The sequence below is a fragment of the Scleropages formosus genome, chromosome 1 (assembly GCF_900964775.1).
Source record: "Scleropages formosus chromosome 1, fSclFor1.1, whole genome shotgun sequence".
Classification (NCBI taxonomy): Eukaryota; Metazoa; Chordata; class Actinopteri; order Osteoglossiformes; family Osteoglossidae; genus Scleropages; species Scleropages formosus.
In genome coordinates this window covers 1,767,024-1,792,302 of record NC_041806.1, presented here as the reverse complement: position 1 = coordinate 1,792,302, position 25,279 = coordinate 1,767,024, and the positions used below count along the sequence as shown (strand labels likewise).

Genomic DNA, 25,279 nt, shown 5'->3' with positions numbered 1-25,279 from the left:
GGTATAGCTTCTAGGAACCAAACAAGCATATGTTCTGTTCCTTGTACACTCTTCCATGTTATCAGGCGGCCGAATTTTTGGTTTCTTTTACGCTGGACAGTTGCAAAGTACCTTGGAGTGAAAACCTTGGAACTGTGTGCAGACATCGAACGGTGATGTTTGCCTCTCTCGAAACATCTTGTTCTACACGGAGACCTGTTTTGTCCTCTTTTTTTTGCCTTTGTTATTGTGTGCTGAACTGTGATGCTAAAAATAAGTAAGTGATGGACAAAAAAGTAAGTTGTCGTTTCTATGGAACAGAAACTTTGTGTGGATGTGGTGGAGTCACCGAGAAGTAGCAGCAGGATAGGAGTTGGAGAGCATTACTTGGAAAAGAATCTCACTGCTGAAGTAGAAAAATGGTGTTCAGTTCAGGCATCAAGTTGTGGACTGAAGGACAGAAAACTAAGAAGAAAGTGAAGATGAGAAGGTGGGTGAAGCGTTTGATGGGTCATACAAAAAGTAGTACTGATCACATGACCCCTCTTACAAGGGAGAGCTTTGCAGTTGATGCACAGTTGGAAGAAGATGTAAAATAATGTAAAATTCTAGTGTCTTATAGCTGGATCTTTGGACAACATGCTACAGAGACCTTTCACATTTCCTTTAATGTAATAATTGGTTTAAATTTATTTTAATTTAGTTTTTATTTTAGCAACATTGAAATAGTTATGTACCCTGGTTGAAAATGAATCGATGGGGGTTTTACACAGTTGTGAGGAAAAGTTTGTACAGCCTGTGAAATTATGTGGATTTCTGCATGAATGGCTTCTAAAATGTGAACAGACCCAAGTCACAATAAAAAGGAAAAATGTAACAACACCAGTGTTTTATATTGTCGGATCTCCATTGAACAAATGGTTTAAACGCTCAGAGTCATTCGTAGAAAATGTACCTCTAAGGTATTGAGGTCTTGAAAAGACTAGTTGCAGTGGGGTATTCCAACTACTTTGGGTGGGGGCCTCACCTGCTATGCCTCGCGCATTGACATAAATCATTTATCTGATGCTTTTCTCCAAAGCAGCTTACAAGGTTAATCTACCTACAGTTATTTACCCATTTATATAGCTGGGTAACTATACTGAAGCAATTTAGAGTAAGTATGTTGCTCAACAGTACTACAGCCAGAGGTGAAACCTGCAACCTTTGGGCAGAAACCCAAACCACTACACTACCAGCTGTCTACACAAGTGACAAAAAGTGACTGCTCCGGGAATATTATGCAGCTCTAGGTAAATCATGGTAAGTAGCCCAAAAGTGTGAATAAATGAATGTGTTATTGTTTATGAATCTACTAAGAAAACTGTGTGGTCCCATTCACGTGGCTTGTCTCTCCAGTGCTCTGGTTCTGGTCAAAAAGATGTGCTGCTGGTGACTAAATTGTGCCTAGGATGTGTGCGTAACCTCATAAGTCTCCTTGGATGAAATAAAAGGTTAATAATCATCGCAAGGAACATTAGCTTCGAGACAAGCCAGACATTTTGCGAGAGAAATAAATGTTGATGCCGGGAACGCGCATGCGCACGGTGCTGTTGGAGCGCGCAGGCGGAGCAGTGACCGCCTGCCGCCAGGTGTCGCTCTCGCCGAGTGCGGACACCTCTGTTCGTCTTTGTCTGCGCTGCGGTTCCGCTCTGCCTAGGTATGGTGGCGCCGCCTTTCCGATAGGTAGGCTGTGTTTATTATTTTTTTTCTCGAATGAAAAATCTTTCTGTATCGTGATTTTTTTTTTTTTTAAATTTAAAATACGTGTCACGTTTGTGTTGCTAACTTTGTACCAAACTGAAGAGACCGAGCGTTTCGCTGCCGCGGTGTTTGCATCATAATATTTATATTGATATTCTGGTCCTTCTGCTTCTGGTTGAAAATTGGAATTATTTTACTCATCTGTTACACAGCTGTGTGGAATTTTTGGAGGAAACACTGAGGTGAGCTGCCCTTGTTTTAAATATATTCGACATTTTCCGTTTAGTGTCTATTCATTGTGATTGTGTCCTAAAAATTATGCGAAGTTTAATCAATAATTAATTTATATTAAACATCCTGAGGCTTGTGTTGTATGAGTGTTGTTGTGAGTGATGTGCTTTTCGAGTCCCTGTAATTCTGCCAAAATGTCACAGCTTCTCTTGAGCAGGTGCTGCTGCTTCGGAATCATACTAGTTTTTGCAGAAATAATTAATGGATAAACTTGAGGTATGTTGCACATGAAGCAAACGCGGCAGTATGTCTGAACCTCAATTTTTCATTAAACCAAAGTATTTTGCATCACTTAAATGAGGTGTTTCTGGTAAATGAAGGTTTTTAATATTTGTATAATGAGAATCCAGCCTGCTCAGTACCAGTGTTATTTGTTGATCATTTTAACTTTTTAATATCAAACTTGGTATGGTTATGCATTGTGCTAGATATTGATAGATATTCTTCTCCTTTATCAGTCTTTTTGAAGCAGCTTCTATGGCGCATGAGGAAGTGAACACTGACAGGAGACAAAGAGGACCTCACAGAGCATCGCAACAAGGAAGGAAGCAAGATTGGAGATGATCATGATGGCAGAAGCAGGAGCTGAACACCCTTCAGTGTCACTCCACAGCCTCCCATGTGAATCACACTGTTTTGGGGACACAGTGACCTCTTACTCTGAGGACTCAGCAGCAGTCATGGATATGTGTGTAAAAAGCGAGCCTGAAGATGAGCACATTTCCCACCCTGAATATTGTACTGAGCTTCAGGGCTTCAGTTCTAAAGAGATGGGCTCAGGGCTGCATCTAGACACTGACCACATTAAAACGGAAATTGTCATGGTCAAAATTAAAGAGGACAGTGCTGATGAACAGCTGTGCAGCACCACTGAGGGGTTCTGCCCTCCCTCACAAGAGTTAAACGTGTCTACTTGTCTTTTACCCAAACAATATAAATCAGAGACAGGTGAAGTGAAGATAGAGCAGCATTCTCAGTTCCATGAACCTTCTTGTACAGAAAAGAAAATGAATGTAGGTGCACAATGTGGCTTAAAGGAGGAGTGCACAAATATACAGGTGAATGAATTAAGTACTTTTCCTTCTCTATTAGAGACAGGTGAAGTTAAGGTAGAGCATCATTCTCAGTTAGAAGACTCATCCAGTACAAAGACAGCAGTTGGTCATGCTGTAGATAACCTTCTACATAAGAATTTTATGAAGCTGGAGAAAAGTTTAGTTTTTGCAGGAAATCAAAAACCATTTAAATGTAGAGACTGTGGAAAAAGTGTTTCCCAAGCAGGTTCCTTAAAACAGCACATGTGTGTTCATTCTCGTGAGAAACCATATAAATGTAGTATGTGTGAGAAAAGTTTTTCTTATGGAGGTCACTTAAAAGTCCACAAATGTGTTCATTTTGTTGAAAAACCATTTAAATGCTGTGACTGTGGAAAGAGTTTTTCCCAAGGAGGTCACTTGAAAGAACACCAGCGTGTTCATTCTGGTGAGAAACCCTATAAATGTTCTGAATGTGGGAAAAGTTTTTCTAGAGCAGGAACCTTAAAAGAGCACCTGCGTATCCATTCTGGTGAGAAACCGTATAAATGCATCGAATGTGGAAAAAGTTTTTCCCAAAGAGGTCACTTAAAAGAACACCAGATTATTCATTCTCGTGAGAAGTCATGTAGTGATTGTGGAAGAAGTTTTACCAAAGAAGACCAGTTAAAGCGACACCAGGTAATTCATTCTGGTGAAAAACCATACAAATGTAGTGACTGCGGAAAAAGTTTTTCTTATGGTAATGCCTTTAAGGTCCACTTGCGTGTTCATTCTGGAGAGAAACCATATAAATGCAGTGAATGCGGAAAAAGTTTTTCTTACGGAAATGCCTATAAACTCCACCTGCGTGTTCATTCTGGAGAGAAACCATATAAATGTAGCGAATGTGGAAAATGTTTTTCTCGTGGAGGTACCTTAAAACACCACCAGCGTGTTCATTCTGGTGAGAAACCATTTAAATGTTGTGAATGTGGAAAAAGTTTTTCCCAAGGGGTTCACTTAAAACAGCACCAGCTCGTTCATTCTGGTGAGAAACCGTATATATGTAGTCAGTGTGGAAAGAGTTTTTCCCAGGCAGGTTATTTAAAACTCCACCAGCGAGGTCACTCTGGTGAGAAACCATATAAATGCAGTGAATGTGGAAAAAGTTTTTCTCTTCCTAGTGTCTTAAAACAGCACCAGCTTATTCATTCTGGGGAGAAACCATATAAATGTAGTCAGTGTGGAAAAAGTTTTTCTTATGGAGGTCACTTAAAGCAGCACCAGCTTGTTCATTCTGGTGAAAAACCATATAAATGCAGTGAATGTGGAAAAAGTTTCTCTCAGGGAGGTCACTTAAAAAAACACCAGCGTGTTCATTCTGGTGAAAAACCATATAAGTGCAGTGAATGTGGAAAAAGTTTCTCTCAGGGAGGTCACTTAAAGAAGCACCAGCTTGTTCATTCTCGTGAGAAACCATACAAATGTAGTCAGTGCGGAAAGACTTTTGCTTTGAGAAAGTATCTAGAAAGCCATGAGAGAACACATTGAAGGATTCATACATGTGTAAATAGAACTCCGTAATAAAGCTAAGCTGATGAAATACAGGTGCAGTTAAGTGTGAAAAAACATGTCAAGTTGTGAGACACTTACAGTGTTAGTTACATGGTAAGCTGCTCAGTTATTTACCCGTTCATACAGCTGTGTGGTTTTTACTGAAGCAGTTCAGGGTCAGTACTGTGCAGAAAAGTTCTACAGCAGGAGCAGGAATTTGAAGTCAGGTTCTTTGATTACGACCCAACAGTTCAAACCACTGTTCTGTCTGCTGTCTACGAATCATCGTTGCCTTGCATAGTCTTTCACTACAAATGGTCTTTTTGGTGTTCATATGAGTCCTGAACTCACTTCAAGCCCATCCAAAATGATGACAACCACTGATCAGTCGTAGGACGAGACACATGCTTATTTTCTGAATAGTGAGGTTTGGGTCCCACTCCTGCCATAGCCCCCTTGAGAAAGGTTCTTGTCTTCAAATGCTCCAGTAAAAAGTGATAGCTTCCATCAAGGAGAGAGTCAGTAACTCGGAACCTCATGTAGGAAGTTCATGAATTATGGAAGACTGAATCCTGTTACACTGATTGAGCTGATGCCCACCGAGTGTAGTTGTATCATTTTCATTGTGCTGTACTGAAGCTTGAATTCACGGAACACATTTACTATTACTGGTTCAGTCAGTGTGGCTGTTGTTTATTCTCTGTTTATCCACCATCTCATCCTCCTGTAGTGCTATATACTGATTCTGTGTTGTTCATTCGTTAGGCTGTATATTTGACACCTCCTCATTCCTGCTACCGAATAGTAAGCAATTTAAATAAAATATAAATCAATAAAAAAAAAAACTGTGCCATGACATGATCTCAGGTTTTTTACGTTGCTACTTGCTTCCTAATGCATCACGCCACTTAGCTAGATTAAGAGCAATGTCAAAGGATGGACTGAGCAACTGATAATTGACAATTTATTTGAGTGGATTCGCTGATTAATATTGTGGTTTTAATATGTTCAAAGTTATTTCATGAATATTTTTCCCACTATGTTCTGAGAGCCTCTATAGGACCTGGTGCCCTTGGCCTTTTGCTGCGAGCCTATGCCAGCTGGGATCATCAATAGCCAGGCAGTTGTCCCGTGTCTCCAGTTTGTCGACGGCTTCCACAAAGGGAGCAATAGCCAGGTTTGCTCAGAGGTCCGAGACTGATTGAGCTCACTGTCTGCCGGTGGTTCCCACAAAACCTTCACAGAATGTCTGGGTCTGTCAGTTCTGTCTGGCTGGCATCCTGTACGTGGAATCCTTCTCGCCACAACCGGTGATCACTTAACAGCTCTACTCTTCTTCTCACACGAATGTCCGCAACCTACGGCCTCGAGTTGGATGAAACACCCACGCTGTCCATCGTCCACTTAAGGTGCTCTGGTACCAGGTACACCGATGAGTGTTGTTGTGTTCAGACGTGGTCACCGGCGGTGTGAACCCCCGACCCGTGCGATGCAAACACAAAAGCCCAGTTCGGGGAGGAGAAAGAATTATAACAGATTAAACGTGTATTTTGTCCTTGAGGAAACGTGAAAACTGTCATTGCCAAAAGACCCGAAGCGTAAATGAAGCAGGGGACGTTGTGTTACGAATCTTCTGTTTATTAAACGTGACTTGTCTTTCGCATCAAACGGCGGTACAGACACACTTCCGGTCTCGCGGACGAGAAGCCCGCGAATGCAGCGGAGGACCGATGTCCGCGAGCCGCCAGGTGGCGCTGTGACCGAGCGCGCGGACCGCTTCTCGACTGGCGTCGCTCGCGCTGTGCTGGAGCGAAACGGCGCTGTGTTACCCTGGTAAGGTGTTTGTTCGCTCTCTCACCTGGTGCAGCACATTATTTAAACCGTCTTTAGTTTAGTTTGCTGTGCACGTCTTCCGTCTCCTCACTCGTGTCGCTCGGTTTCTACGAAGACCTGTGTGTGTGGTGACGAACTGAGGGGTTTTCACTCTCGCTCGAGTCCAGGCTGATGATGATGGTGTGTTTTTGTTCCACCACGTCAGCTCCAAACTTATTGTACCTCATCTTGTGGACTGCAGTGTTTACACGAAAGCCGTAAAACGAGTTTGTGTTGCCTTCGTTGAGTTTCCGTGACAGTGGAAATAACGACGGAATACAGTCAGTACAGCCGCGGCTCACGAATTTGTCAGGGTGGCGCAGCGGGTAGCGCTGGTGCCTCGCAGCTCTTGGGCTCTGGGTTCCAATGTGGGGGTGTTTACAGTGTATTCGCGTGCGTTTCCGTCCACTGTGAAAATACATGCGGAAGAAGCCATTGATAAACAACTTCCGGTCCCCCCGCAACGAGTCCAATTGTAATACACAGGATTTTTCTCATAGCGCCACATGGCGACAAACATTGTATAACACAGCGCAGTAATGCGTTAAAACTGCTTCTAGTCAGCTTGTCGTTTTAGGTCGCTGAGTAATTTTACTGAAATAATTCATTATGGCACTTGGAGGTGTCATTTGAAAGCAGCAGTTGTGTCTGTGTGTGTCCTTTTACACTGAAATGGACGAGTTTATCACTAATCCTAGTTTCTAAAATCAACACATTGCATGGAAGTAAAAAAGCTATTTTTTGTGGTATTTAAACCCTGAAAATAAGACTTGTTTCAGTGTCATTAGGTAATATAAAAAGATCAGCTGCTGCTCCTGTAGTGCCATTTCTTATCGCTACGTTTTATAGTTTGTCCTCTTTCCAGTTCTGTATGTAACGTAACGCAGTTTCAATGGTGACATCAGACAAACTGACTGTACTTCAGAACCGCACCTTCTTCTGTTTTTCCGGACTTGTACATCGCGACTGCTACATGTCAATAGATCTGTGATTATAATCTGAAATTGCACAGGTTTCTCTTACATTAATGACAACGTGTCATTCAGACTGATATACAACTCCTCAGTTACTGCAAAACATTACCAATGGGCTTTTACCCTTGGTTCCAAACTGATAGCGCTTCTGTTACGCTAGGATGGTTACACAGTAAATGAACCCCGGAACTGGTTCTTAGTAATCCGATTCTTTGCTTTATAACTACTAAAATATTTAAATAAATGCTATGGTCATCAGAGAAACAGCAGTGCATATGTATCCAACCTTAATCTGAAGTTAAACTAAAGCATTTTGCCTTGTTACGCACCCTAACCTGTATTCCACTTTTCAATTTCAGTTTCACTTCTCTTTTGCCTCCTGTCATCCAAGGTGTATTATCCCATAGCAGAGATGATGTTGCATGGGCAGAAGAGTAAGTGAGCACTGACAGGAGACAAACAGGCTCTCACCGAGCATCATAACAGAACACAAGAGGTTGAAGAAGACCATCATTGCAGAACCTGGAGCTGAAGACCCTTCGCTGTCACTCCACAGCCTCCCGTGTGAATCGGACTGTTTTGGGGACACTGTGACCTCTTTCGCTAAGGACTCAGCAGTCATGGACATATGCATAAAAACTGAGCCTGTCGATGAGGACATTTCCCACCCTCAATATTGTACTGAGGTACAGGGCCTCAGAATGGAAGAGTTGGGCTCAGTGCTGCATGTGGATACTGACCACGTTAAAACAGAGATCGTGATGGTGAAAATAATGGAGGACAATGCTGATGTACAGTTGCACAGAACCGCTGAGACACTTGGTCGTCCCTCACATGAGTTAAAGTCGTCCACTTCTGTGTTATCCAGAAAATATAAATTAGAGACGTGTGAACTTGAGGAAGAGCAGAATTCTCCATTACAGGACCAATGTTGTACAGAGAAGGACATTAACGAAACTGCTTATTATGGTTCAAAGGAAGACCATGTTCGTGTACAGGTGCATGAATTAAGCTCTGTTCCTTGTCCTTTAGTTGATCAGTGTAAATCAGAGGCAAATGAGGTTGTCATAGAGCTGAATTCTCCCTTAGAAGGATCATCCAGTACAGAGCCAGAAAGTTTTTCTCAGTCTAGTAACTTAAAACATCGCAATGTTCTTAATTCTTTAAAACAATATGAATGTAGTGAGTGTGGGAAGACTTTTTCCAGAGCAGGTACTTTAAAAGAGCACCAGCGTATCCATTCCCATAATAAACCGTATAAATGTAGTCAGTGTGAGAAAAGTTTCTCCCACGGGACTACCTTAAAACTGCACCTGCTTGTTCATTCTGGTGAGAAACCGCATAAATGTAGTGAATGTGGAAAATGTTTTTCTCAAGCTGGTCACTTGAAAGAGCACCTGCTGATTCATTCAGGTGAGAAACCATATAATTGTAGTGAATGTGGAAAAAGTTTTTCTCACGGAAGTACCTTAAAACTCCACAAGCTTGTTCATTCTGGTGAAAAACCGTATAAATGTCAGTGTGGCAAGATGTTTTCCAGAGCAGATCACTTAAAACAGCACCAGCGTATTCATTCTGGTGAGAAACCATACAAATGTGATCAGTGTGGAAAGAGTTTTTCCCACAGAAGTACCTACAACCATCATCAGGTTGTTCATTCTGGAGAGAAACCATACAGATGCAGTCAGTGTGGAAAAAGCTTTTCTAGAGGAAGTCACCTAAAAGAGCACCAGTTTGTCCATTCTGGCGAGAAGCCGTATAAATGTGGTGAATGTGGACAAAGTTTCTCTCATTCGAGTGTTTTGAAACTGCACCGACGTGTCCATTCCGTTGAAAGACCGTACACGTGCATTGAATGCGGAAAATGTTTTTCCAGAGGCGATTACTTAAAACTCCACCAGCGTGTTCATTCTCACGAGAAACCATATAAATGTGATGAATGTGGAAAAAGTTTTTCCCGCGGAAGCACCTTGAAGCAGCACCGGCTTGTCCATTCTGGTGAGAAACCGTACGAATGTGCTGAATGCGGGAAGAGTTTTTCCAGAGGAGGGCACTTAAAACTCCACAAACGTGTCCATTCTGGTGAGAAACCCTACGATTGCAGCGAATGTGGGAAGAGTTTTTCACACAGAAGTTCCTTAAAACAACACCAGTTTGTTCACTCTGGCGAGAAACCCTTCACATGCACTCAGTGTGGCAAGAGTTTTGCTCTGAGGAAATGTTTAAAAAGCCACGAGAGGAAACACTGAAGGATTTGATGTAAATTTCTACTGTGTACATACTGACCAGTGAACCCCCTGCCCTCCAAGCTGATGAGATGCAGCTGGAGCAGAGTGAAATTAAACTGTTAAATATATGCTACGTAATGAAATCAGTTTTTACGAAGGAAATAAACTGATGCTTATTTGAATTGAAATGAATTTGTGTGGGCCGTCAGAAAGTCTGTACTTACACTCCGTTCTCCTAGATAACCTCTGGAACCCTGACCTGAGGCTTGGTCCTCTGTCCAATCTGACCCAGTGTTCTTCTTCTGAACCTTGAACTCCCTCCTTCACATAACCATCCCAAAAAGACTTGCTTGTTTTTCCTGCATATGTCATGTCTGTACTAATATGTGTAGAGTACTTTCCAGCAGTTTTATTCAATCACCTTTTATTTGAGGTTTTTTTAACAGACTGACAGAACCACAGATGTTCGGCATCTTATGAGGTGGTTCCCACAGGAATGGCTATGTTTTGAGATTATTTCCACACCTTGGACACAAAATGTTTTTCCATGTCTGATGTTTCAAACTTTCATCCAGGAGAGCAGCAGCAGATCTCGGCCATGTGTAGGAAGTTCACTTTTTACCCAAATCCTGTTATACTGGGTGACAAAATGTACAAAAACAAGTATAATTAGCTATTTTGTGTTGATGCTTTGTTGTAACGTATTGAATCTTGAGTTAAATACCATTAGAGGCGGAAGTCACTGATGTGTCACGGCTTCTGGTCTGTGTGTTTGGATGTGTGGTGGAATCTGTGTGTATGGCATTTGCATGTTCTCCCCATGTTCATGTGGGTTTCTTCCCACAGTCAAAAGTTTTGTTTATGTGCGTGAGAGTGTTTGACCGTTGTCCCACCCAGAGTGTATCTTCTCTTGCCTCCAGGATAGGCTTTGAACCATCGCGATCCTGGAAAGGACAAGCGATTACTGCTAGTGACTGGATGAATGAGGTATTAGATGTTTTCCTGTGCAGTGTAGTCTAAGTAGTCGCTAATTCTTTACTCATTTCACCTGAACATAGACAGCCGATGTACCTCAGAAGAACTGTAAAAGACAAATAAAACATCAAATAAAATGTCAGTTTGTGATTTATACAGTACTGCTTGTCTGTGATATTTGACTGAAAAACAGTGCAGACCAATTAAAATGAATCGGACATTATGTTAACGATAATAATGGAGTCATGTCACAGGCATAGTTGCATAAAAACGTGTATGTTTTTTTATCCCAGGTTACTTAAAGAATTGCTCGTCTCTGCCAGAGCTGAGTACCACACTGGTACTTTTTACATGTTTTCAGTTAACTGACACTTTCACAGCTTACAGTTTTCCGCTGCTTACAAGGATAGGGCTGGATAACCCCTTTCCCAAGGGTCCTACAGGAGGAGGTAGGACTTGAACCTGCAACTCCTAAGTCTGAAGGCAGGACTGCTGACCACTAGGCCACTTTTGAAAAACAGTAAATGAGCTTTTGTCCCAAATAAATATTACAAATGATGAATGCAGAACTCAATGCCAGAAACGTATACTTTTTCAAATAAAAGCAGTTTCTCGCCTTCAGTCAGCAATTCTTGTGTTCCGGTGCAAGGAGGCTCGTAAGTGTATCTGGTACCAGATCACCTTGGGATAGAAGTCAATGACTGACATACATTTATTTGTTATTTATTCAGCTGACACTTTTCTCCAAAGCAACTTACAACATGGAGTTACTTACAATTAGGTACCCAATTATACAGCTGGATAATTTTACTTGAGCAATCTGGGGTTGACTACATTGCTCAAGGGGACTATAGCTAGTTCAAGTTCAAGGATTATTGTCATAAGTACAAGCACAGTGTACCATGTACTAGGAAATTCTTGTTTGAGTGCTTCTCCACAGACTATGGACAAAAACAAGAGATAGCACTGCAAAAAATATATATACAAAACAATAAATAACAATAGATAGCCAGAATACTTAAAGTGATAATGAAGTGATGTGCCAGTGTACTTGGAGGTGGCAGTACAATTCTAGATGCAAAAGGTGGCACGCTGGTGAGTGATGAATGCAGTAGGGTAAAAGCTGTTCCTCTACCTAGCAGTGCAGGTTCGAATACTCCTAAACTAGAAATTGGATTCAAATCTGGGACTTTTGGATCTAAACACAGCAGTTCTATTACGCTACTAGCTGCTTGTATTCATTTTGTCTGAGTTTGGTGATGTACAGGACAGTGGCTGATAGGCTCAGGAAGCTTGAACCTTCCGTGAATGTTACCTGGGAACAATTGCTGCGCAGCTCAGTGCAATATTTGTTTGACTCCTACCTCAGTGAGAACTTCCCTCTCGTTCTAAGTGAAGCTGGTGACATTCAGTATGAAGGAACCGTATGTAAGATCTCAGTCATAAACATAGTTGGTGCCTCCCGCAACCCTAGGAGCCCAAGGTGGTACAGGCAGTCAAGGAACCCTTAAAGCTGAAGGAGGCCGATTTTGCCGGAAGGTACCAGCAAAGTTATAGGCTGTAGCAGGATAGTCGTTTAAGTTAATGTGAAATGGAAGAGTTCGGAGAGGCAATGAAGAAAAATTGTTCTGGCAAATAGTTTGGTATCTTAAGGAAGGAAGGATGACTCTGCCCAGACTAGGCTAAGCAAGGTGGGGAAGTCCTGAGCCCCTATTTATTCACATTTACATTTATTCATTTAGTAGACACTTTTCTCCAAAGTGACATACATCTCAGACAAATACAATTTGTGCACTTGTCCTTCTGGGGAGACTGGTGGAAGAAACACTTTGAGGAACTCCTCAGTGGTGGATGTGCCTTTCTGCCAGAAGTAGATACAAACCTGGGTCCTTTGAGTCTTTAGAGAAACGGTATAAATGTGTAAGACTGAAGACAGACTCAGGTTTAGTGGGAAACTTGGGTTTTATTGGTGCAATTTACAACAAAGGTGACTGGTAACAGTGAAGTACTTGACACGAGGATGGTCTAAGAAGCAGATTATCTTCAACAAGGATGTACTCTCCGGTCTGAAATTTAAGGTTTTTACGCAACACAGGAAAACATCTAAAAGGAAATGACTTTAGTAGATTCAGGTTTTGACACATTAAATGCCTAACAAACTGCTCCTTGACCTACTGAAACAACGCCATAAAACCCCTGGAAAATAATCACTACCAAATTATCCACCTGTACATTTATGGAAAATGATCATGAGTCTCTTCGCTCCAGATGATCATTACTAAGCAACGGTAGTTATGGTCAGTTTGGAGTTGGTTTTGTTTGAGTTCAAGATTCTGATGAAGAGCACTGAGTCAGACTGGACATTGACCCAAGACCAACATCTGGATTCCAGGGGTGACCTAGGAGAACTATGTAAGTACAGAATATCATATACTTTATCACAGTCAGCATTTGACTTCAAATTAACTAAAACTTTATTTCATCAACTTAAATTTACTGGTCACTTTACAGTATTCATGTTTTTAAACAGATGAAATCCTTCAGTGTGTCATTGTGCTTACTCATGGTATTTTACACTGCCTCAAGAGTGGAAACTCTTGTCATTCACTAAATGGATATGATTTCACACCAGAATGAACACGCTGGTGCTGTTTTAAGGTACCTCCTCTGGAAAAACTCTTGCCGCATTCGCAACACTTATATGGTTTTTCACCAGAATGAACAAGCTGATGCTGTTTTAAAGTGCTTCCACGGGAAAAACTTTTCCCACATTCACTACATATATGGGGTTTCTCATGAGAATGAACACGCTGGTGGAGTTTTAAGTAATCTCCTCTGGAAAAACACTTCCCACAATCACTGCATTTATACGGTTTCTCACCAGAATGCACACGCTGGTGCTCTTTTAAAGTACACGCTCGAGAGAAATTTCTACCACATTCATTACACTGATATGGTTTCTCACCAGAATGAACAAGCTGGTGTCGTTTTAAAGTATTTCCGTGAAAAAAACTTCTTCCACATTCGCTACATTTATAGGGTTTTGCACCAGAATGAACACGCTGGTGTTGTTTTAAAGTACTTCCTTGGGAGTAACTTTTTCCACATTCACTACATTTGTACGGTTTCTCTGCAGAATGAATAAGCTGGTGCTGTTTTAATTCACTTGGTTGAGAAAAACCTTTACCACATTCACTGCATTTATGTGGTTTTGAACCAGAAAAAATGCGCAGGTGCTGTTTTAAGAAACTAGATCGAGAAAAATTTGTTCCGCACTTCATGCAACAGTATTTGTCACCTGATTGAATCTGCAAATGTATTTTCAGGTGTGACTGATTTTCTAACACTTTTTTGCACGGATCGCATTGGCATTTGTGAGCTTTATGGGCAACCTCATCATGGCTTGGTTGACTACGGGCCTTGTCAGTTGTAGAATCAGTAACAGGTACCACAGATTGTTCTAAAGCACCACTTGGAAGAATGTCACCTCCTGCAATAACTGCACTGTGCTGCACCTTCACAGAGTTATTCTCTAAAAATCTGTCTCCTAACTTAACTTCATCTGTTTCTGATTTATACTGTTCAGATAAAGGACAAGTATTTAATTCATGCACCAGTACATCTGCATATTCTTCCTTTGTGCCATAATGAACAGCTTCGTTAATTTCCTTTTCCATACAAGAAGATTCCTGTAACTGAGAATTTTGCTGTACCGTCAGTTCCCCTGTCTCTGATTTACACTGTATAAGTGAAAGGCAAGTAGAGGAGCTTGAATCATCAGAGGCAACGCAGAACACGCCAGTGTTGCTGCACAGCTGTTCATCAGCACTGTCCTCTTTTATGCTGACCATTACAACCTCTGTTTTAATTTTGTCAGTATCCAGATGCAGCCCTGAGCCCACCTCTTCAGCACTGAAGCCCTGTCCTTCAGTAAAATTCTTGGGGTGGGAAATGTCGTGATCATCAGGCTCAGTTTTTACACACATATCCATGACTGCTGACATCTCAGAGTAAGGATTCATAGTATTCTCAAAAGAGCCTGATTCACATGGGGGGGACCTGAAGTGCCAGTGACATCAGTTTAGGTCCTGATTCTGCAGTAATGATCTTCTCCAATTTCCTGTCCTGTATTACACTTCTCGGTGAGCTTTTTTTCACTTCCTCTTCTATCCATGTGTTGTTTAACTTGGTCCTGGATTAATATACACTAGAGGACAGATGAGGAAGGAGGGGGCACCTCGTAAGTCTTTTATATACAATGAAATAGTCCAGGCATCAAAATCATTGTGCAATGTCAAATAACTACCCGAGGAACCCACTCAAATGAGACATCACAAACTCTGCATAAAACCTGCTTCAAACCCACAGCACGGGAGTTGAGGCGCTATCGCTATCCGCTGCATATCCATGCTACCCAAGAACAGAGTAAAAGAAGATTAAAAAAGATAAAGTAAAATTAGAGATAAAGGGGAAAGGAGACAAAAAAGGACATAAAAAGAAAGGTAGATCCAAATGTGAGATTTTGAACATCTGGGTCTTAAACCTGCAAATAAAGGTAGCCATGCAAGGAAGCCTGTATATTGAAGGAATGGACTGAGGGAAACCATCAGGTCATATGTTGCTGAACAGCATGTATGTGTTGCTTGAACTGTATCTTTAAGACATATTCAAAAAGCATTCTGGTGGCACTGATATCTGACATGCACTGCAGAAACCATGCCAGCAGAAGAGGTGAGGGTTACTCACCTCATCTGGTGCTGGACATCCTCAAAGTGCATATTTTGAATTGAAATTAGTACTTTTGAGGCACTTCTCAAAGTGTGAGTTGACAACTCATTACACTAATTACACCCATTACATTACTTTTTTTTTTAATTCGAAAGTAGGCATTCTTGTAACCCGAACCTTCGTTTTACAAGGGAGGTCTGCATTTGCACGTACTGCTGTGTCGTTTGTCCTCCCAAAATTACTGTAACAATTATTCATTCATTCAAAGAGCAGAAGCGTTTCTTCATGTTTGTATGGATCAGTGAGTTTTGTAGCGGTTAGAGCCACTGCCTCTGAATTCAGAGGACACAGAGCCCAATCCCTCCACCTGCTGTAATACCCTTGATCAAGGTACTTACCATAGGTGCTCCAGTTAAAAAAAAAGAATACCTGTATGCTAAGCTACTTACCATGATTACTGCAGGAATTGAAATGTAAGTGCCTTGCCCAGCAGTACTACAGCGAGAGGGGAAGGAGAAGGCGACGGCTCCAACCACGACGCCACCTGCTGGCCACATGGGAGAAGTGTTTGTCAGCGCTGGGCTCTGTGTGTAACTGGAGATAGATACGTACGTTGTCACAGTACATATTAATCACTGATTCGTGATTGTGTGGAGAAAACAGATAATTCCGGGTCGCCCGAGTCCACACGGCGCACAAAAGATACAGTAAGCCACAACACACTGTGACTGTACCTAAAAAGTAGCTTTTAAAAAGTAACGCGTAGCAGCAGGGGAAAAACTGGCTGAGGGTCGCCTCTGTATTCAAGTAGTAAGTAACGTGTAAAGCGAACCCCAGAATTAATTATGTCAGAGCAGCGCTGAGGTGAACAAAATGTAAAAATAAATACAAACAACATTCACCTCACAGGGAACTGGCTCACTGCGGTAAAACTGTGCAGAAACACACCGCGGAGCAGCAGAGCGCCGCCGACCGCAGCGCGAAGGTGAGAAACGGCACAAAACCATCTTTTTCTCCTCAGACTGCGTGTAGCCAATAGGAAAGAGGACTCGGCTCCGCCCGCGCACAGCGCAGCCGCCAAAAGTTGCAAAGCGCCCGTCGCGGTTAGTGAGCGCGCCCCCTGCCGGCTGCTCCTCCCTGGTCCTCCACGCGATCTTTTGGCGCCCGGATGGGGCTGCGCCTCCAGTGCTTTTTTTTTTTAAATTTTTTTTATTATTATGAAACAAATCACACACAATACCAGAACATTAATTCAGAACAGCCAACCTAGCCAGGGGGAATTTTTTTTTTTAAAAAAAAAAAAGGAAATTATAAAACACTCCAATAACCAAATATTACATCAAGACCTTAAAAATATCACAATAAGAAACAGTCTTAATAGCCTTCTTATTATCACATTCCTTGATAGTGTCAATATACTGCTTAACTTCTTTAAGAAAAACAGAAAATATAGGCTTTTTATTAGCAAATTTTGACCTGTGTATATGATATTTAGCCAAAATCATTGCGCTTCCAGTGCTGTACCCGATTTCTCCACGTCTGATTCCTGTTTTTCACATCATTTCTGACTGTCTAATGCGGTCCGTTTGGTCCGTTTAACAAGGATTCTTTCTGTTGCCTTCTGGGAATTGATGAGACTCTTTTTTGGTTCATCCAGTATTGCATGATTGACAGCTGGAGGTTGGAGTCGGGAGGTTGTGGCTTTTGTGCCTATGCTGCATGGGCTCTTGCTTTAAGCTCTAGGCTCTGGTTGAAATTGTTTCAAATCCAGTTTAAGGGTTTTCAAGATGCGCCATTTTTCTTCCCTTTATTAACACTATCGTTTATGTAATTACTTATTGAGGAATAACGTACATATCGACATACCTATACTTTTTCAGTGATGGTGCTGTTTAGGTACATCGTGCGGTCCCCACAAAGCTCACTTCTTTATTTTCTTTTTCTTTCAGAAGAAAGCTAGCCATCTGTTTAACTGGGTAAACTGTGGTAAGAAGATGAGCAAAAATAAATGTTTAGTTGCAGTCACATCCAGTTACTGAGTGTGAAGGGGCAATTTTTCACACCTTTGAATATGTCATTGTCTTCCACATCAAGGAAACAATATAAAGACTGGTGTCACTTTTTTCTCTTTCAAGCTTTATTTACATACTGTTGGAACTGACTGGAAGATGTCATCTAATCTAATATCAAGCTGGAAAAAAGGTGGGCAAATACTTTTCTATAACACCGTACATTTCTGTACATTATAAGATGTACCTTAAAATATGAAAAAACACCTGTAGTGATCATTTGCTGGTAGGCTGCAGTTTCAAAATTGTACATTAGTATAAAACAGCATGATGATGTGCTGTCCAGCTGAAGTCTTCAGAGGTACATTTTCTGTTGTTTCCATGGCAAAGGAGAGAACAAAAGTGGTTTTCCATTTCCTTTTTCTATAAATGTTTGAGGGCACAAACAGGGAAAACAATCTAACTCCACTCACCATGCATCAAAAATCCCAAACATAAAAACAATACCCCAATTTAAAAACAATACTTTATTTCCCTGTAATGTTTTACAAAGTCATTTGAGCCCCACAACACTGGAGCAAGTCTGAGAATCTGAACCAAGTAAAAAGGAACTGCTGCTTTTTACACTATGGAGGGAAACATATAACAGTAAATATATTCGGTAAAGTCAGGTTCCAATACATTTAGAAAGAAAGGCAAACTGCTGTTATACTTGTTACGTTTTGAGTCACTCAGTGTAACATAATTCAGTCTTTCGTACTGTGAAGAGTTCCTACACAAGGTTCATAGTTCCTGATGCCGTCCTAGATGAAAGTCCAACAATCTGAAACGTCAGGAATGCGAAAATGCATTCTTTGGGTCCACAGTACACACAACTAACCTCACTGTTATTCCCAAAGGGCACATCTCAGAAAAGGCTGACAGTCTGCTCTTCTGTCAATCTGCACAAAACTCATATTTGTAAGTTTCACTTAATATGTGGCAGAGATTTCACCATTTCTTTTCACTTTTATATCACGAGCATTAGTTCTCTTGTCAGTTTGTCTGTTCACACTTTGAAGAATTTAAGGTATTTTTCTAGTGCGTTATCAAGTTGTAAAATACTGCCTCAGATCAAAACTTCCACCGTCACAACATTTATACGACTTCTCACTGGAATGAACGCACAAGTGTACTTCTAAATGAGCATTTCAGGAAAAGGAAAAAGGAAAAAAAAAAAAAAAAAAACCTTTTCTCCACATTGACATTTATACCGTTTGCCACAAATAAAATGCAAGTTTGAGAAAAACACTTGCAAATTTACTACATGTATATGGTTCCTCACTAGAATAAGCATGCTGGTGACATTTTAACTGGGAAAAACATCATCCACATTGACTACATTTATATTATCGCAATTGAGAAGCATGTGACGTTTTAAGTGACTGGATCGAGAAAAACTCCTTCCGCATTCACTACATTTGTATGGCTTCTCACCTGAATGAAGAAGCTGGTGGAGTTTCAGGGTACCTCCATGGGAAAAAGTTTTTCCACATTCATTACATTTATACGGTTTCTCACCAGAATGAACAAGTTGGTGCTGTTTTAAGTTATTAGATCGAGAAAAACTTTTTCCACATTCACATTTATATGGTTTCTCACCAGAATGAAGATGCTGGTGAAGTCGTAAGGTGCCTATTCTGGAAAAACTTTTTCCACACTGACCGCACTTATATGGTTTCTCACCAGAATGAACAAGCTGGTGTTGTTTTAATTCAGAACACTGAGAGAAACTCTTCCCGCATTCAGTACATTTATACGGTTTCTCATCAGTATGAACAAGTAAGTGCTGTTTCAAAGTACCTCCTCGGGAAAAACTTCTTCCACATTGGCTACATGTATATAATTTCTCACCAGAATGAATAAGCTGGTGCTGTTTTAAGTGAGTAGATCGAGAAAAACACTTTCCACATTCACTACATGCAAAAGGTTTCTCACCAGAATGAATAAACTCATGCTTTTTTAAGTAATTTTGACAGGAGAAATTCTTCCCACAGTGAATACATTTAAATATCTTCCCGGAATGAACATGCTGATGTTGTTTTAACTTGTCTAGAAGGTAAAAACTTTTCTCACACTGACCACATTTATACGGTTTCTCACCAGAATGAATAAGCTGGTGCTGTTTTAAGTGATCTCTTCGGGTGAAACACTTTCCACACTCACTGCATTTATGTGGTTTCTCAACAGAATGAACAACCTGGTGCTGTTCTATCATGGCTAAGTGAGAAAAGCTCTTTCCACATTGAATGTCTTTATGTTGCTTCCTTGGCTCTGTACTGGATGTTCCTCCTAACTGAGAATGTTGATCTATCTCAACACAATCTGTCTCTGACTTTAATTGTATGGATAAAGGACATGGAGAAGTGCTGAACTCAGACACTTGTATATCTGCATATTCTTCCTTTATGCCACAATGAGCATCAACACTCATTTCTCTGTCTGAACAAGAAGGTTCCTGTAATGGAGAAGGCAACACCTCAGAGGTGCTACAGAGCTGTAGATCATCATTGTCCTCTGTTATTTTGACCATTACAATTTCTGTTTTAATTTGATCAGTATCCAGATGCAGCACCGAGCCCATTTCTTCAGCACCGAAGCCCTGTACCTCAGTACAGCATTCAGGGTCGGAAATGTGCTGATCATCAGGATCCGTTTTTACAAACATATCCATGACTGCTGACCTATCTGAGTTAGGTGTCACTTTGTCGCTGCCTGGAGCAATACACTATGGCTCCAGTGGGAGGCTGTGGAGGGTCAGTGAAGCTTGTTCAGGTCCTGGTTCTGCCATTGCAATCCTCTCCACTGTCCTCTCCTTGGGCTTTGTTAAGCAGCTCAGTGAGATCCACTTTGTCTCCCTTTAGTGTTCATCTCTTCTTCTTCCAAAGTACCATCTCTGCTGCTGTAGGATTTGTATTTACTGGAAGGCAAATGAGACAAGGGAAGAGCAATTATTTGGCATGCAGGTTACCGACACTCAAAACAAGCAGTAAATAACGGTACTGAGTACAATGGATGCTCATGTCAAAAGTTTGATAAGAAGCCTCCTTTTCAGTAAAGTAACACACAAGACATGTGAAACATTTGGGTTGAATTTGAGTGTGCTTAAAGTGTAGATGCACTGCTGTATCTCTTTTACCCATTAAACACACACACACACACACACACACAGTCTGAACCGCATGTCCCATATGGGGTCGCGGGGAGCCGGAGCCTAATCCGGCAACACATGGAGGAAGGCTGGAGGGGGAGGGACATACCCAGGATGGGATGCCAGTCTGTCGCAAGGCACCCCAAGCAGGACTCGAACCCCAGACTCACTGGAGGCAGGACCCGGTCCAACCCACTGGGCCACCGTGGCCCCTTACCCGTTAAATACTTTAGCAGAAATTATTCAAAGTCACAGAGGAAGAAGAACCTGTTCTGGGATTCCTTTACTGTGTCACATATCCTACTACAAAAGAACCTGTAACAGTTTGGAATAGTTACAAAAGGGATAAGGGCAAGAAACTCATTTCTATGGTTTTACATTACCTGCGGAGTGTATCTTCCAGAACAATGAGATATGTTAAAGAAACACATATGGCATGTAATCACCAAAACTGGATCACTAAAGAGTAAAAAAAACAAAAAAGTTTTCTGATCTCAGAAGTCTCCAATTCTACTGTGACATGCTGATAGCATCAGAATTTGATATCAAGCAGTATGAAACCATTCTTGAATCCACCCTGCCATGTGTCAAAGGTATAGGCTTGTGGCATAGTGGGAAATGTTTCATTGGTATTAAGGGGCCCAATGTGTGCCGTCTGAGCATCATTTCAGTGCCACGGCACACCTGGGCTTTCTTACTGACCCAATGCATCTGCGGCCACAGTACATCCTTTTTAAAACAAATACCTGCAGCAGAATAATGTGTCAAGTCACAAAGCTTGCATTATCTCAACATTGTTCCACGAACACAAAAGTATTTGTTCGGTGAGTCCAATAGCTCACACAGTCCCCAGATCTCAAGCCGTTGGCAACGGAGCACCTTTGGGACGAGCGGTTTTTAGCACAAAAGGGTGGCAAAAAAAGCCTGCAGGAGCTGTGTGACGCATGGACCGAATCCCATCATTAATACCCCCAGTGTTAAAACTCAAAGACCTAGTGTGGGAGGCACAAGCAGGTAGGAGCCCCAGTGTTTCGTAAAGCACATGACGAAACCCCAAGCGACAGGATCGGTCCTGTACGAATGACAAGTGAGAAATAGAGGACATGACAGTTTTAGTGCAGTGCAGGGTAAACACTGGAGCCGCACACTGAACTTGACAGCACACAGAAGTTCAACTTCAAGTTGTTCTCAAGGGGGGGTGCTCTGCACCCCACCCCCTTTCCTTACTGATATTTACTTTACTTTTACTGTCATGTACTGTTCTCCCTGGGAAATACATACACGACAGAGTCTATGGGTTTCTTTTCTTTGTCAAAATCGTTCGTTTAACTTCGCGAGGTGGACAGACGACGACGTATGTGGGTGTTTTTCTGCGGTTAACACTGACTGAGCGAGAGAGCAGAGCTGGACTGAATCAGTGAATGTGTCCAGTCAGTAACAAAAGAGCTTTGAGTTGTTTTTTTTTTTTTAAAAAAAAAAAAAAAAAAAAAGACGTATTCGGACTCAGCCAGGTGTCCAGTCAGACAGACTGTTGTGTTGTTTTGTTTTGTTTTGTTTTTTTTTTAAAAAAAAAATAAAACAGGGCTGCGAACCGGCGCTACGCACAACGCCGGGTGTAATAATACACACGTACACACTCGTCCGCCGCATTAAAACGTTAGCATTGCAGCTACAATAATAAAATAAAATACGAAAGAATATGAAACGCTGAGAATGATCACGAAGAGATTTTACCTGTGTGTGGAAGCGCGCGACTCCGTCGCCTCACAGCGCCGCCACCGCTGCCGCCGCAGGACCAAAGTGCTCCTTTCTCTCAGTCACAGCGCCACCTGGCGGCTCGCGGTCACTGGTCCTCCACTCGCTGAAGACCCGCTTGACTCACCGCCCCACATTACAATGGGCAGTAATGGCTGCTATCCCAGCATGCTTTGCAGCTCCGTGGCGGAATATTTACTGTTGATGTTTCACTTGTATTTCACTTGTTTTGCATTTATTGCAACTGTTGGTTGTTTTAACACGGCAGATTTGCGGATTCCCAATTATTTTAAAGTGTCATTATTGTAGTAGGATAACTGATAGGACAGTAGGTACTAAGACCAATTCGCTTGTCATGAAAAGGACCTGAGTCTAACTCCCTGCTCCTGCTGTAGCTATGATCATGGTACTTACCTTGTTTTTTTCATTGACAAAAACGCAGTGCAGAGATAAACGTGAATGCCAAGGTGATGGAAGACACACAAAAAGCTTTAAAGAGGTACACAGCAGTTTTTAAGACTTTGAGGCATTATGATGTCATTGAGAACTCTTTCCAAGCCAGTGAATACAGTGGAAGACCAATGACAATGAGTTGCCAGGTGATGGTGTGATGAGGTAATGAGAAGCACTTATTTTAATTTAATTTTATTTAAACAAAAAAAAACAATAACAACCCAACAGAAACTAGACTACATATAGCATTCCAGACTGAACAATATCAAAAAGGGAAAAGAACAACCATAAATTCAAATTCTGCACTGAAAACAGTATCAATTTATTTCCTTTGTAAATCTGATCTGATTCTGTACAAGAGGTTTGACTATTTCTTTTCATGACCAGTTTGTACTTTTTCTTTTAAAAAATGAATATACATTAGAAATATGCATTAAATCTTTTGTGAGTTCTCTCATGGTTTGTAAACACTTCTTCAGAGCAAAACTCTTGCCACATTTACTACATTTATACAGTTTCTCACCAGAATGAACAAGTATGCTCATGTATTAAGCAGTGCTCTTTGAAGTGACTTCTTCTAGAAGAACTTTTCCCACAATGACTACATTTATATGGTTTCTCTCCATGAGCACGCTGGTGATGATTGAAGGTGCCCCTATGGAAAAAACTTTTTCCACATTCACTACATTTGTATGGTTTTTCACCAGAATGAATACGCTGATGTTGTTTTAAAATGATCTGCTCTGGAAAACATCTTGCCATTTATGACATTTGTATGGTTTTTCACCAGAATGAAGGAGATGGTGGAGTTTTAAGGTACTTCTGTGAGAAAAACTTTTTCCACATTCACTACAATTGTATGGTTTCTCACCGGAATGAATAAACTTGTGCTCTTTTAAGTGACCGGCTTGGGAAAAACTTCTTCCACATTCACTGCATTTATATGGCTTCTCACCAGTGTGAACAAGCTGGTGGAGTTTTAAGGGACTACTTTGGGAAAAACTTTTTCCACATTGACTATGGGTATATGGTTTCTCACCAGAATGAATAAGCAGGTGCTCTTTCAAGTGACCATCTCTGGAAAAAGTCTTCCCACATTAAGATTCTGCTTTGTAATGTTATTGGATTGTGAAAAACTTTTTGTCTCTTTGCTCGTTGATCCTTCTAACGGAGAAAGTAGCCCTACTGCAAAATCACCCATCTGGGACTTAAATTGTCTGGATAAAGGAACAGACACCTGTACACGAACATGGTCTTCCTTTGAACCATAATAAGCAGTTTCGTTAATGTCCTTCTCTGTACAACATTGGTCCTGTAATGGAGAATTCTGCTCTTCCTCAAGTTCGCCTGTCTCTAATTTATATTTTCTGGATAACACAGAAGTGGATGACCTTAACTCCTGTGAGGGATGACCAAGTGTCTCAGCGGTTCTGTGCAACTGTACATCAGCACTGTCCTCCATTATTTTCATCATCACGATCTCCGTTTTAACATGGTCAGTATCCACATGCAGCACTGAGCCCAACTCTTTCGTTCTGAGGCCCTCTACCTCAGTACAATATTGAGGGTGGAAAATGTCCTCCTCGACAGGCTCAGTTTTTATGCATATGTCCATGACTGCTGAGTCCTGAAAGTAAGAGGCCACCGTGTCCCCAAAACAGTCTGATTCACACGGGAGGCTGTGGAGTGACAGCTCCAGGTTCTACCATGATGGTCTTCTTCAACCTTTTGTGTTCTGTTATGATGCTCGGTGAGAGCCTGTTTGTCTCCTGTCAGTGCTCACTTCCTCGTGCCATTTCCTCTGCTCTGGGATTTCTACACGCTGAAGGACACAGGAGAAGAGGAATTACCATTGGTATGTGTTACACAGACACTTAACAGTGAACCTCACAACGGTTTATGAATAACAATGCAACTTTCCTGTACTGTAGATATGTGAGAAATAAATGGCTCTCGTGTCTCTTCTCCACCTCTATCGCTCTGTCCACCCTGTTCTTCTGGTATGTGTGTGTCAGACCTGTTAAGAATGTGTGTGCAAGAATGAAGTTCTCGTTTAACTTTTCTCTCTTTGTCTATGCTCAAGGGCAGACAGAGGCAACTGAAATATCACATATCCTCCCTATGTTTATAACTAATCACAGTGCTGTTGTTTAAAATTACCTTTTATAGTTTTGTCCCTAGACCCCGACTCACTTTCTAAACCAATAAGAACTTATTTCTTTGTTCTGCAAAATAGTATATAATCTTTGTGAACATACAATAAACTTGTGGAGGAGGATTTGGGACGAAACACGCTGCTTGTTCTTGTGTCCTACTCCTCCAAGTGATCACTGGTCTCTGGTGTTCGGGCGGTTCTGAGGTGTCAGAAGGCTGAGATAGAAATTAAAATAATTTCTAATCTAACAAGATACTAATGTCAGAAACATTAAACGTCCTCCTTCTCAGAGAAGCCACTCTCATTCAATGTGAAAGACTTGAGTTTAATGACAAATTAAGATATAGATGGAGTTCT

At 41.4% G+C, this 25,279-nt stretch overlaps 3 protein-coding genes across 8 annotated transcripts in view; 1 reads left to right on the top strand and 2 right to left on the bottom strand.

Annotated features, from left to right (window-relative positions):
- The first annotated feature begins 1,658 nt into the window (after positions 1 to 1,658).
- On the top strand, positions 1,659 to 10,718 carry LOC108930213 (zinc finger protein 345-like). 5 transcript variants are annotated; one of them, XM_018745349.2, is made up of 3 exons: positions 1,666 to 1,704; positions 1,935 to 1,964; positions 2,472 to 4,737. In XM_018745349.2, exon 3 carries the CDS (start codon positions 2,574 to 2,576, stop codon positions 4,578 to 4,580), a length of 2,007 nt encoding a protein of 668 aa, XP_018600865.1. In that variant the 5' UTR covers positions 1,666 to 1,704; positions 1,935 to 1,964; positions 2,472 to 2,573; the 3' UTR covers positions 4,581 to 4,737. The 5 variants fall into 5 exon arrangements, with proteins under 5 accessions (XP_018600867.1, XP_018600865.1, XP_018600870.1 ...); XM_018745354.2 differs by lacking the exon at positions 1,666 to 1,704 and adding an exon at positions 8,750 to 10,718 and having other exon boundaries at positions 1,885 to 1,964; positions 2,472 to 4,572; XM_018745350.2 differs by lacking the exon at positions 1,666 to 1,704 and adding an exon at positions 2,157 to 2,229 and having other exon boundaries at positions 1,924 to 1,964.
- A 1,867-nt stretch (positions 10,719 to 12,585) lies between these two features.
- LOC108930215 (zinc finger protein 391-like) lies at positions 12,586 to 16,383 on the bottom strand. 2 transcript variants are annotated; one of them, XM_018745357.1, is made up of 3 exons: positions 16,263 to 16,383; positions 15,810 to 15,907; positions 12,586 to 14,839 (listed from the first exon to the last, which is right to left on the bottom strand). In XM_018745357.1, exon 3 carries the CDS (start codon positions 14,652 to 14,654, stop codon positions 13,233 to 13,235), a length of 1,422 nt encoding a protein of 473 aa, XP_018600873.1. In that variant the 5' UTR covers positions 14,655 to 14,839; positions 15,810 to 15,907; positions 16,263 to 16,383; the 3' UTR covers positions 12,586 to 13,232. The 2 variants fall into 2 exon arrangements, with proteins under 2 accessions (XP_018600873.1, XP_018600872.1); XM_018745356.1 differs by having other exon boundaries at positions 15,810 to 15,904.
- Positions 16,384 to 17,881: 1,498 nt separating this feature from the next.
- LOC114909086 (zinc finger protein 11-like) overlaps positions 17,882 to 25,279 on the bottom strand; it is a 334,553-nt gene continuing 327,155 nt past the window's right edge. Inside the window, exons 5-7 of the mRNA XM_029251968.1 lie at positions 23,588 to 23,827; positions 23,340 to 23,510; positions 17,882 to 19,628 (exon numbers count right to left, since the gene is read on the bottom strand). Coding sequence (XP_029107801.1) covers positions 18,718 to 19,628; positions 23,340 to 23,510; positions 23,588 to 23,827 — 1,322 coding nt within the window. The 3' untranslated portion in view covers positions 17,882 to 18,717. The remainder of the gene's footprint in view (positions 19,629 to 23,339; positions 23,511 to 23,587; positions 23,828 to 25,279) is intronic.

Excerpts from the sequence above, each read along its gene's own strand:
- LOC108930213 (XM_018745354.2), top strand. The coding sequence starts at position 2,574 with ATGATCATGATGGCAGAAGCAGGAGCTGAACACCCTTCAGTGTCACTC. Across the intron at positions 4,573-8,749 it reads TCTAGAAAGCCATGAGAGAA|TTCATTCTGGTGAGAAACCG; the intron begins CACATTGAAGGA and ends TGCACCTGCTTG.
- LOC108930215 (XM_018745357.1), bottom strand. The coding sequence starts at position 14,654 with ATGAATCCTTACTCTGAGATGTCAGCAGTCATGGATATGTGTGTAAAA.